This window comes from Oryzias melastigma, linkage group LG7 (genome assembly GCF_002922805.2).
Source record: "Oryzias melastigma strain HK-1 linkage group LG7, ASM292280v2, whole genome shotgun sequence".
Classification (NCBI taxonomy): domain Eukaryota; kingdom Metazoa; phylum Chordata; class Actinopteri; order Beloniformes; family Adrianichthyidae; genus Oryzias; species Oryzias melastigma.
Window position 1 is genome coordinate 7,002,359 of NC_050518.1, and position 14,135 is coordinate 7,016,493.

A 14,135-nucleotide genomic window follows, 5' to 3' on the forward strand; every position below is an offset into this window, starting at 1 on the left:
AAAGTTTAAATCAACTGATGGGTGAGGGCCTTCCACCAGCTTGTGCAGCTTGAAGTGGTGTTACGGCCTGAGTCTGGGTGGCTGTTTTGAGGGTCGTGCTCTGTACCCAGGCCCTCAAGGCACCGGTAGCATGATGAGACTGAGCATCCGCTTGGAGCTTGACCCCGGCTATCTGTGTGCAGCTCAGCTTGTACAGCTGTGTCTGATTGGACGAGAACAAAGGAGTGAACCGAGCCTGGAGGCTTTGGCATCCAAAAGATAGAAGAAACGCTTCTAAAGGAATCACTGGGATGGTTTTACCAATATTTAATGCAATACTCCACGCTCAGACGTATAATAGAAGAGCATCTATCTAGCTAGCTAGCTAGCTAGCTAGCTTTGGCAACGACAATCACCAAAAACACATGACATCAAAAATAAAAATGGCAGTAATACAAAATTGTGTTAAAGTTTGGTGTTTGAACTAGAGTAATCTCTACAGTTAATAAAAAAAATGTAAATTAATAAATTAATATAGGGAAACCATTTAAACAGTCACTCAAAATGTGATATCCAACACTGACATACAGTAATTAGGTTGATGCAGTTGTTTGACATATCCTGTTACATTCTTATTTGGATTTAAGCCAAATTTAAAGTAGCTTCTTAAATGTATTACTGTAAAGGTTGAACACTCTTGAGGTGAAAGGTACAATGTTCTAGATGTTACAGCCTTTAACAGAGAGAACGGTTTGTCCAACGTTTTTACATCTGTGGGGCTCCACACAGTCACCCCGTCTACAGATCTAGTGGGTGAGCCGGCTCTAGATGCTCAGATCCATCCAACTTAACATTTTGAGAAAACAAAATTTACATTTTTGCTAATGTTACTATTTAAAAATATCAGTTTGATGATGTATAGACTACACCCTGACTGCATATTTTCATCCAGATCTGATGTGGACATCTCCCAGCTCTCCAGAGATAAAACAAAAACACATTTTAGATTTTTCCTCAAAAGCAACATAAAGGAAGCTGTGGTGCATGGAAGATGATCTGCCCTTTTAAGTAAATCCAGACAAATTTGATTACTAAATCCAAAAAAACATTGTTTATTCCGTTTTTTTACATTTTTTTTAACCGATCCGATCCTGATCAATATCGCCGTTATCGATTCCACTATCAATATTTTTCGTCAATGCGGTGGACATGACATGAACCTCAAAATCTCAATTGTTTTTAATCGCTGTGAAAGTTTTTTTTTTGTAAGTTTCCCTTTTTAAATCACTTGATAAACATAAAACTAGAATTAGGAAAATGTTTGTAATGAAATGGGAAATACTTTCTTAAAATAATAATCTTGAAATTAAATAAAAAAGTAAATAAGTGAATGATAAGTGAATGCAAAACAGTTAAACCAAAAGAATTAAGTAACTATGATACAAAAATAAATCAAAATGTTTAACAAAAAGAATGCAACTGGTAGAAATATAAATAATTTAATACTTCTAAGCCTTTAAATGGAACAATAAAAACAGGTGAAAAGTAACTTGTCAGAAACGACTCACAATTTAAATAGAGTGGAAACAGAGCGATCCCTGCCACCTGTGAGCTCTTTCTCTTTCTCTTCCAGGACTGGAGAGAGTGGTGAGGCAGCCACTCAGCGGTGTCCTTTTTACTGACACGGAAAAGTAAAAAAAAAAAAAAATATTCATATCTGGTGGCCGGTATCGATCCAATACCGATAACAACTTGAGATTGATACAATCAATATTTTGGATTCATCCGCCCAGGACTACTTTTTAACTAATTTCATTATTGATAATATTCTTAAGATGAACGTTAGACCCTCAAATCTCCCACAGAAGTGTAGGTCAGACCTTCAGGAATCCTTCTCTGTTGATCGATCCCTGTTAGATTATCTGGACGTGTTAGAGATTACCCAGAATGATTGTTTTATAGATTACTGTTTGAAAAGGCCCATGGAGAAACAAACTACAACTACTAACATTTTTATACTAGCACCACCTCCACTACTACAACTACTACTTATTATACTTACCAGTAGCACTATAACATGAATTATGATAATATTAGTACTTAAATAATATTAATTATAAGAGTATTAAGATCATTGATCACTACTATCATTTCACTACTACTACTACAACTACTACTTATTAAACTTACTAGTAGCACTATAACATGATTTATGTTAATATTAATAATATTGATTACATTATAAAGATCATTTATCACTGCTATCACTTCACTACTACTAATAATAATAATAATATTAATATTAATATTCACACTTTACAATATTGGCCCCTTTACTTACATTAGTTATTGCATAATTAAGCATTAATTAACTATTAAATGAAGTGTTAATAACTCCTTTTATGCATAACTTTCTATTACTAAGTGTATTACTTAACTCATTGGTTAGCAATTAAATGTTTTTTTTTATTCAACCATACTTAATGCATTACAAAACGTTAATAAAAGCTGTATTATGGAATTGCTTAGCATGATGTATGCAATAACTACATGCTAGTTAATATGCTTGTCAAACCGTTAATAATGTCTGAAGTAGTTATTAACTATTCTCGTTTTTTTCCATCAGAATGCAATAAATATGTAAGGTTTTAGGTTACAGTTTTAGCAGAACCTAACCCTTAATACACGCTAAAAAACTTCATAAGCATTTATTAACCTTATTTAACAACTATAAACTAATAGTTGAAACCTTATTGTTAAACGTGAACAAATATCACCTTTAAAGCAATAAATGCTGAAAAGCCTTATAAGCATAAGCATTGATAAAGTTCATTATTTCATTTTTATTTAATGCTTAATTGTTTATTTGCCAATGTAAGTAAAAGAACCCAATCATATTGTGTTAATACAATTGATGATAATAATAATAATAACTTCCTTATTGTTTTTTTGAGCCTTCAAAGCTCCTCCGTTCTTCTTCTCTGCTGGGGTCGTGCTGCCGCTCTCACATGGTTATTTTGTTTACCGACTGTGAACAGCCCGGCTGCAGCAGTCTGTCCCTCGTTAGGCTCCTCACAGCAGAGAACTCTTTATTAAGGGAGACTGAACTTTAATATCCCTGCTGTGTTTCTATTTCTAAGCTACTGTGCTGAGTTAGCAGCTTATTTCATCCTTTTAACCATAGGAGGAGAGGTTAATGCTTTAACTAGGCAGCAAAGTCAGAACTTAAGCTTGTGCTTGTATTGCTCCTTCCGCTTGTTTCTATTTGAAATTAAGTTATCATCAGAGTTCGGCGTGCTGCATTGGCTTTGTTTAAGACAGCTCGTGTTTACAGTTTTCTATTGGCAGGAAAATTACCTGTCGTTGTTATCTTACAGGTGTGGAGTTTGCAAGTGTTGGCGATTCAGTTCGGTTTTCCACTTACATTGATATTCAAGAGCAAGGTCAAAAAAATAAATGGAGCAGCTAATCTTTTATGATCAGAAACAACAACTTTCCGGATCTTTTTGCTTCTGGCTTTCTCAAACTGTCAAACATTGAGTTTGCTGATCTGTGGAGGAAGGATTGAGCAGCCTATTGTGACTTTTGTTCCCAGCAGAAAGATGAATATTATGTGGTTTCATGAAAATATTCGTCTTTGCAAACATCTGACAAAGAGAGCTGTTCTTCCTGTGTCCAGATCCGTGTTTGTGGCTCCAGCCGTCATTGAGTTTCAGACAACTTCACATAAGGTCACAGAGAGGACAGAATCGCCACTTCCCATCTCCCTTTAAAACCCCCAAACAACCCCCCTCCAGAGTCCCAGAATGCACCTCTTCCAGCCTGGCGACCCCGAGGTCGGCAGCTGTCAATCACAGTTTCAGCTGGAACTTCTGGACACAGACTGGAGGATGTGAGGGAGGCCACTGAGAGGAGCCCCGGCCCTTGCATATGGGATCATCTCTGTGCATTCATTGGCGAGTAATTAAATTAGCTATCCTTCTCCTTTTCTAATGCAAACCTCAGGTTGAGTCGCCACCCGTACAGGAAAGGAAAGGAAAAGGCCCAAGGCAGCGACAGCCAGAACACTGAATGACTTTTTTGTGGTCGTTTATGGAGTAGTGATGGGGGATACCACACTTGATGCAACACCGATAACTTTATGCATGAAATATTCTATATCAGTTACCAATGCCAATTACTGGTCATCTTTTATTGTCTGATCCAGATTATTTATTATTCCAAAATCAAATACTGGCAGGTAACAACTTTAAAGTTTAAGGTTCAAAATAAATCAGCTCTTTCTAGGGCTGAGTTGATTCGATCAATCAGAATCGATCTATATGTAATAGATCAATATCGATCCAAAAAGGTAGAGATTGATCTAACGCACGGGTGTCAAACTCACTGACACATGGGGGCCAAAATCCAAACACACCTAAGGTCCCGAGTCAAACAGGATAAACATTTGTTAATTATACTAAAACTTAATTTTTAAAACTGTAAAAACTTAACTTTTTAACATTAATAGGAATAAAAACAAGCAGGAATATTATTTCAAAATAAATCAACTTAAACCCCAAATAACTTTTAATATTTACTCACTATAAAAATACATTTTGTTAAAATAGTACAAGTTAGAAATAAGCGCAAGATAACATCATACCATTAATAACAATAAAGTAAAATGATGTGGAGGCCTTGACTTTGACATGTGATCTAACGATTAACTCAAAGTCCACTATAGCTTGATGCTAATGTACAATGGGATTTCCCATAGGATGGCTAATGCTAACACCTAAACATACATTGCTGACTAAATGTGCATCTTTATTTACTCACAGGGAGGAATTTTCTAAAGTCTTTTGAGTAAATATTTTTAAAGTAACCATTTATGGTCTAAAACATCATTTTTCGCTCACTTTCTCCTGGAATAAGGTGCAATGATATAGTGCAATCGCCACCTAGTGGCCAAACTGAAACGTCCTCCAGAAGAGGCAGAACAATCGTTGGAGCTTCTCTGTTTGAGAAAAATAATCCTCAATATTGGCAATAGTGGGTATTGATTTTTTATACCTTGGTATCGATATTCCCATCATGGAAGCTGGTCTGTGAAGTCGTTTTTATATCTCACTTCACTGTAATTTTAAAACACTTGCTTTGTATATTAAAGTTGTATGATGGAAGTACGAGATGAACCTGTAGTGAGAGGAAGCGAGGTGTCACAGGTTGGAGCAATGCAGACAAAGAGGATGTAAGGAGGTCGAGGTGGAAGTGATTCTTTAGCCTAAGGGTTGCACGGTCACAGTGAGAGTGCGAGGTCACCTTTAATCCGTACTTTCTGTGCCCAGATCTGCTGCTGCTGGTAAGGGGGGGTTGGAACTCCTAACAGGCTGAAGTGATTTCCTGTGCAAGGTCATGCCCAGGACACTCTTACGGGACAGGAGTTTGTGGCTGAAAGAGCTGAGCTGGCAGCGCTTTTTATCAAACCAGCCGAATGTGAAGATCTTGAAGATGGCGACCCATACTGTGATTTATCTGCTAGAGTCCCCTGACATGTACATTTCATGCTTTAACACTGTTACCATGGGCACCTCAGAGATCACACATTCTTCCTCTTCTCACATATCTGGGGTCCATTTACTCAGCTGGTTTGTAAATTCAAAAGTGACCTGCTGCCTTAAAGAGATTTAAGTAACAAGTTTGGCCTAAATGCATCTGATGGAATTCTGGGCTTTTCTGATATTTAAATGATAATGACTTTTAAATTAAAGAATATTTTGGTCACATGTTATGTCCTAACAGTTTTACTAAAGTGGTTCTCTTAACTTTTTTTTTTGTTCTGACTCCTCATTTTGACCATAACATAACGAATTTTGCAAAAAATTATATCTTTGCAAAGTATCTGGTTGTAAAGTTTCTGAGTTGAATGTGTCACAAGCACTGTGCGCAAAAGCGGAATGAAATGGGGCTTACAAAGCCTCTGCAGCCAAATGGACCTGGTGTTTATACACTTGTCCATCATCCGGACCGTGGATGGCGCGGCGTCGGGTATCCGGAGAGAAGGTAAGATGCCCCGAGAACAAACGTATCTGAACGCAGTGAGAGCGCGCGCGCTGAGTTCGGATGTCTAGATCCCAGATAAGACTGCAGGCAGGCAGGCGTGCGTCAGAGCTCCTTCTCCTAATTCAGCTGGAATACATGCAGCCAAATTAAGGAATCAGCGCTTTCTTTTTTTGCGGAAGATAATCGACTTAAAAAAAAAAAAGAAAAACATTACATCCAATACTTTTATCCAATAAATAAATAAATGTCAAAATATCCTAAGCGCTCGGAATTAAACTTTATCGAAAAGTTAGAGTAAATATAATGTAACAAAAAGGCTGTTTTGACGTTTTTTTAAGGATTTTTTCCCCGTTTTTTTAATCAAAACTGAATTATTACTATTGTTTGAATGTATATTTTTTTCCGCAAAGTTTCATTATCTGTTTAGAGTTACGCAAAAAAATGTTGTTTTTTTTACATTTTATTGTATATCTTTTAAATAGGCAGCCGACGCGGTCTGAATAAGACCTCTAACATTTTTTATTGCTATGATGTTTAATTTTTTTCTTTTATTTCTTCCTTTGAATAACTGCGTATTGTCGTTTGAGAAAATACAGATTTATTATTTGTGCACACTAAAATCTCAGTTTAAAAAAAGAAGAAACCGATTGATTTTAACCCAACTCCAAGGTTAAAAATTGACTAACTTTTTTTTTCTTGGTTATTAAAATTTAGGTGAAAAAAAAACAGAAATTTGGTTAAAATCAAACCCGAAAAAGCTTTGCTCCAAAAAGTATCCCCAAAACATTCCCAACACGATGAATCCAATAATTTCGTTGAAAATAGTAAGAATTGTGTATCAGTTTGTTTCATTTCTTGTAACTTTTATTCTTCTCTGTGAGGCGGGTTTAATTGTGGAATGACAAACTAAATCTTGCACGAGGTAATTCTTTGTTATTTAACAGAAAATATAAAAGCCTACAGTCAATAATTACAATAAGGAACTTAACAAAGTACTATTTATCATATAGGATAAAACAGTAGACTATGAAAAACACCAAACAATTAGCATTCATATTCTAATATTTGAAAAATAAACAAAAATAAATAAATGAAAGTGCTCGCTGACCTGTTCTGAAGCTCTCCTGTCCCCACAGATGGAGTGAGTTGATTCCTCTGACCGACAATGTGCTGAAACCGCTTTCCAAAAATAAAATAAAAAAAATAAGAAAAGTGAGCGAACTTTTTTTAAATGTAAAATAGTGGAATAAACAAAAATGATCACATAAATCTCCCAGCATCCGTCCCACAAACAGAAGAAGAGGCTCTGGCTTGATAATGACTGGCTGCGTAAAATCAGTATAGTTATTGGCTAATCAAATTACGCACAAGTTTAGGATTAGAAAACTAATTTAAAACGCACTTTAAAATAAGTTAATTTGTATAAATTAAGGCTTTTTGGTGTTTTACAAGGAGTTTGTCCTTGTGGATTTTGTATTCCATGAAAACTCATAAAATATGAATTAAATGGTTAATTGTAGTGACAGAAACCGCGCTTGATTGAATTTAAATCTGCACCAACGCAATAAGTCTCACTCAACACACACACCTACACACACACTCGTCGTTTCACGGGTCTTTGTTTCTGACATATTAAATCCCTCCCACTTATCATGAACACAGAAGACAGAAAAAATACGCCTCACTCACGCGCCCTCGGTGACAGGAACCAGTCGCTGCTGCGTGGCTGGACTGACCGCTGCTGGTGACATGGACGCGGACAGCTGTGTGCCGTTCCCTCCGCAGAGCAGCAGGACGACGCAGACCAACTCTCCCGGACTGGATCCCGCCGCCGGAGGAGGAGGTTCGGGTTCGTTTCTGCCCTGCGATGAACTCCAGAAACCTCCGCACTCGCACCTTCCTCCTCCTCCTCTGCTGCCTCACCGCCTCAGCCTGCGCGGGGATCTGTACGCCGCGGCCATGAGCAGGTTTGGAGAGTCTGCTGTGAACTTTACGCACGGTTCTGCCGCGGCGAACCCGTCCTGTTCTCCGCCCAAACACAGCAAGTTCTTGGACGGTTTAAGCCAGGATCACAAAGCAGCGACGATCAGCAGCAAAGCGGCGTTTTATGAGAACGGCGGCGACGGTGAGTGCAGGACAGACATTTTATTAAAAAACAACAACACCCTTTACATCCACTTTGTGTTGATTCTATTTTATTTATGACGTAAAAATAATTTTAGTCAATGAAAAAGATGGATGTTTTGGGAAAACAGAGTGAAGAGAAAAAATATAGGCTAAAGGGAGACAAATGTAATAATAATAATTAAATAATAATTGAAATAGCATAAAGTATATTTACCCTCCTCCCCCACACTAATATTGGAAAGAATAATAATATTAAAAATGTCAGTACACTTGCGGTGTTTAAAGTTAAAGTTTATGTGGGTCCCGGTTACTTTATAATCCACCAATTTCCAATATTTCCCTCAATGTCATTTAAGTTTAAGTTTAAATCCTTTAAGGATTTTAATTTTGCTATTTTATTGAAATTTAAATAGAAACAATGACCTGATATATGTAAACAGGTTTCTGCTCTTTCTTAGATGTTTCCATTATGGTGAGGGAATATTTATTGATATGGACTCTAATTGTTTGTTTTTGCTTTCTTTGTTTGACTATATTGAATTAACTCAAATTGAATTTTTTCCTTAAATATTGCAACAGCAGTTTAATCTGTTTTTTAAGTGCAAATAAGAAGAACTATTCATGTGTGTAAATGCTCCCTCAATTTGAAAACAGAATATTTTAAAATTTGCACTTATAAAATAATATCACAAATTTTATTTCAGTTTGTTTTTTGTTGTTGTTTTTGTGCCTTTTTTTATAAAATAACATTTTTTTTCTTTAAATCAAAAGTTGAAAACTTAATGTTTAAGCAATTTTTATAAATTAAAATGGCAAAACACTTTTGTTTGATTTTATTTTAGGAGTGGAGTATTTATTTATTTTTTATTTTGAATAAAAAAGATGCTTTCTTTTTACAAAGTAAAGCAATGGATGAACAAAGCCTTAGAGAAAACAAGTGAGTTTTGATTTTTTTTGTCGATTTTAATATGTAGTTACTATTTTGTACACAGAGAAAAAAACATAATTAAAAAAAGATTAATAAAACTGATCCAACATGAAAAACTCTATTATTATTATTATTATTATTATTATTGTAAATATCATTATAATTTTAATATGCTTAAAAAAATACCAACATTAAAAAAAACTTTTTGCGTGCCTCTTTTTTAAATTTATTTATTTATTTTTTTTAGAACAAATGCAAAGCCGCTAATAACAACCGATGTTGTTTTCAGAATGACTGCATGACTGAATCACTGATAGAAATTGCACGAAATTGTGTTGGGAGTGAAAGCCCCTCCGCTGGTTCCACTATTAATCCAAGAGGACCCCTCAGCGATGGGGAGTCACTGCAGATGCATAAGATAAAAATAAGACTTTGTCAGCAGAAGCTTCTTTTTTTCAAAGGCAATTCAAAGAATAATGCTTTCCAGCGATCTGCCAAAGAGATGCCGTTTAATTTAAGTTATCTTTGAAACTCTATGAGAGACGAAATAACAGTATTTCAGAATTGTGAGACCCTAAAGACGGGCTGTTAAAAATGTTGCTTAGGCATTTAGAACTGGGAATTTGACCGCAGTTTTCACTGCTAAAACATGCTTATCTGATTAATTATAGTACAAATATTACTTTTGTGTTGTGTATTCTCAGCAAATGCTACACTATCGTTATGTAGTCTCACATTTCTTAGATTAAAAAAATCCTTTTTACTTTATCATTTTGTTATTTGCAATACTGATTACTTTATTTGACAGACAGTAAAAGTGAGACATTTTCAGTATTTACTGTGATTAAAAAAACAAAAAAAAAAATGTAGATTTTCAAGTTAGAATCATTTATACATTTAAAAAAAATGTATTTCCCACAACTTAAATCTATAGGTTGCTGCGGAGACATGTAGATCCAAAGAGAGTTTAATAAAACTTAAATAATATCCTCAAGACAGTTTCTAAAAAAAATCAAAAGAAAAGGAAATCTGTTCAAACATTTCTGGCTGCCACTAAAAATTGTTAAATGAATCATACTTAAAAAAAAATATACATACAGTTATTGTTATCATTTTTTCTTTTTTTAATGGATGTGTTTCCTCTACCTTCCTCTGTGTGCTTCAGTCAGAGAGAAGGGAGCTCTGAAAAGCATGGGCTTCCCCGGAGTCGGCGCAGACTGCTGTGGGAAACTGAAAGAACCGGGCAGCAGTTTACAAGGAGACTCCATCGCTGACTCCATTGACTTATCCGGGAAAAACAAGAAGCGCCGCAACCGCACCACCTTCAGCACCTTTCAGCTGGAGGAGCTAGAGAAGGTGTTCCAGAAGACACACTACCCCGATGTGTATGCCCGAGAGCAGCTGGCTCTGCGGACAGAACTCACGGAGGCTCGGGTTCAGGTAGTTCATTGGAGCTGTTTGGCTTTCTTTGTTTGGGGTTTTACCATACATGAAATGAACAATTTGTCCTCTTTTTACCACTTATTTTAAAGGTTTGGTTCCAAAATCGCAGAGCCAAATGGAGAAAACGGGAACGCTATGGGAAGATACAGGAAGTCCGCAACCACTTTGCAGCATATGATATTTCCCTTCTCCCTCGGCATGATGCATACCAGGTTGGCAACTGCAGATCTATAAGGCGCTATGACATTTTTACAGATCATTGACCTGAGAGATTATTTCAGTTGCAGAATCTAAATATGTTTTTATGCATCCAAGTATTCAATTTCCATCGTGTCTTCCTCCAGATGCAGAGCAACCTGTGGCCAGGAGCAGCTGCAGGTGGAGGTGGTGGATCCGGAGCTGCATGTGTCCTCGGAGCTGACTCCATGCCCTCCTCCTGCATGAGCCCATATTCCCACCACCACAGCAACCTGCAGAGCTTCATGGGCATGCCCACCTCCCCTACCCACGCACCCCATCACCACCCACCCCACCATCCCAGCATCAACAGTCTCTACTCCCTTCACAGCTTCCCCAGCGGCCTTGGGCCCCCTCCCATAGAGGGACCGGAGGCCGACTACAAACCCACGAGCTTGGTGGCGCTCCGGATGAAAGCCAAAGATCCAGGGAGCCTGCTGTCCTGGCCCACATGACCACCACAGTACCAGCTGTGTGCACTGACTGAGCCAAACACTCTTAACCCACACACAGTTTGAGATGCACACACTTTTCTCAGAAAAAGACTTGTGTTTCCTCCAGTTGAAGACTTTATAAACTTACAACCCGAAAGACCAACTTGAGCTTTTTGTTCCAAACTCAACATACTAAAAACTGGTTTCAATTTGATGCTACAAAACTGGAAAAAAAACTTTCCTATTTAAACACGTACAAACAAAATTATATTGCTCACTATACTGTGTTGTGCTATAATAATTTTAGCAGTAAAACTGTCCATGCCACCATCTCGTTAAAGTCCCACTTGGATTGCGTTTTGATCCGAGTGCCGTTCCCAGTGGTCTTTTAATCATGATTATGTTGTTTTTAGCAAAAAATAAAAAAAAACTTGTGGTGTTTTCATGGTCATAATTTCTTCTGAACAGCAGAAGTTCAACAGAAATATGTCTCTAAGTTATAACTTGGAAGTAAGCCTGCTCTCATTTCCCATGATCCCTTTGTGCTACCCAGTCGTATGGTTTTGAGTCAGATGCCAGCTCGGACGATGACGATGGATCTAGTCGTCTGGAAGTGGACATATCAGGATGGAACAGTGAGCTTGCAAACTTCCAATTGTTATCGTACGTAACAACTTTACCTTTTTGAAACTGCGTTTTTTCATCTGCTTCTGTTTCACTACAATTTGAATAAAGAAATACTCCGAAATCTGAATTTTCTTTTATATATGTTCTCCATCGTGACAAAAATGCAACAAGAGTATGTCAAAGGCACAACTGTCATTGGATTGGGTCTTTGAGGGACTATTTTCTTTTATCAAATATATATATTTTAAAGATTAGATAACAAAACAAACTGGGACAGAATTAATTTTCATTTGTTAAAAAAAAACAAATAAATAAATAAAACATGATTTTAAGAACATAGACTTTGTGCTGGATATCTGTATACTTAATGATGATTTGCAACTTGGTTTCTCACTAAGCCCTCCAATACCACATTTAGTGTTAAATGTGACCAATAGATGAAAAAACCGTTTGAGACCTTACCACAATTGAAGCACAGAATCTTAATTATTGTTCCTTGTTCTCAGACTTTTACATCTCGTGTATTTCTGTGGTAACAAAGCCCACCTCACCAGTGAATCATGTCTGATAAAGGTTTAGGATTTTGTGCACATCTTGTTGGTCCAACTAAAACCTGATTAAAACGTTTCAAAAAAGCTCTGTAAAGTTTTGTGGATTGAATTGAAATGTCACAATGTCAAATATGTCTCTGTTTCAAATGCCTTGAAACATTTTAGGTCATTGTTAAAAAATGATCAAATAGCAATGTGCACTTACGTCTGTTTCAAGGACTACATGACATATCCCATGTCCGGCGTGCAAACATGTCAATCTGCGTCGGTTTTGGGAATTATAAAAAGTAGGTTCACTAGTGAACAAAGGCCCCCAAGGGGTGTACATGGGTTTAATGGGAATATTCTCAATTCTCTTTCGTTGCTTCACTATGATGACCACAGTTGGAACGGATACGCTGACATTCGCTCTCTCAGACATATGGTTCCAATAGAAAAATGCCCAAACCCATCAGAAACACTTTCCACACCCACAGCTTCAAATTCCAGCAAGGCCCTGGGACACAGCAGCCTTTACTGCAGCCTCTCCTGATTAAGTCCCAGATTAGGAGGTGGAGATAAGAAGACCTGTCAGGATGGATATCGGACTCAAGAGATTGTCATCTTTAGTGAAGCTGGAGAAATAGCAGATAATGGGTTTGTGTTTGGTTTTTGTGTCTTATTTAAGTCTTTATGCTTATATGAAAAAAATGATCAAACCTTACAAGATAGCACTAACTATGAAACCATAATAGGATACCCATGACCTGGAAAGCTATAAGTTTTAATCAACCTCTTGTCAACATTATTATTGTTCCATCAGCTTTAATATGTCTTCACTTAATAAAACAGGAATAGGTCAGCTTAAGGTCTCAGTACAGTAAACATGTCGTTATCTAATTATTTTTGAAAGTTTATAGACTTTTTATTCACATTTGAGTGTTTAAGATGCACATTTTGCACAGGAAAAATAAATAAAATAAAGAAACTCTCAAAATATGATACAGCTATTGATTGTATATGAGAACTGGACTGAGTGAGTATGATGTCACCCATGGAAAATGGCTTACTTCTGTTTCTAAAGAAAATAAGGCAATTCAGTCGCCATTTTGTTACAATATGGATTGTTAGAACCATTGACAGTATATAGAGATGGACAAAGCACCTGTGATTTCATCCATTGAAAAAGTCCATAGAAAATAGCAAACAAGAAATACAATAGAAAGCTGATGTATTTAAATGACTGGGATTTGCAGCATATCTCATTTAATCCAGTACCCAGTCAAATTTGGCTGCTGTTTGTTTTAAAATTATTATATACATTTATTTTTTATTTACGTTTTTGGCGGTGGTTAATTGCTCCCACAAAAAATTAACAAACAAAAACAGACATATTGTCAAATTAACTTCAAAAGCCCAGAAAAAAATTGTTCTCGGGTTCTCCCTGGTTAAAATGAACACAGTTTAATGATGTGATGAACAATTTATTTGCCAGCTAGTCTGTAAAAACAGCCCAGTCTCAGTAAAATGCGTACATATGCCACGATTTGGGAAAAACTGTGTATAATATACGCCAAAACCGGTTTTTGCGTGCATATAATACGCGCGGTCCTAAACGTGTTAAAGTCTGTTTTCCACATTTGACACGTCCCCTGGTGGAGGCGTGAGCATCACAGACAGCCCCACAAACGAACAATTTGCTTTTCTAACCCTAACCATAACCGTAATCCTAACCAGGAACGACGTCATTTAGAAAAGAGCCGGAGGATTTCTGACCACGTGATC

General features: G+C 36.8%; 1 protein-coding gene across 1 annotated transcript; it reads left to right on the top strand.

The window, feature by feature from the left end:
• The first annotated feature begins 5,145 nt into the window (after nt 1-5,145).
• On the top strand, nt 5,146-12,466 carry alx3 (ALX homeobox 3). Its single transcript, XM_024293682.2, has 4 exons — nt 5,146-8,149; nt 10,245-10,519; nt 10,612-10,734; nt 10,867-12,466. Exons 1-4 carry the CDS (start codon nt 7,774-7,776, stop codon nt 11,212-11,214), a joined length of 1,122 nt encoding a protein of 373 aa, XP_024149450.1. The 5' UTR covers nt 5,146-7,773; the 3' UTR covers nt 11,215-12,466.
• The last annotated feature ends 1,669 nt before the right edge of the window (nt 12,467-14,135 follow it).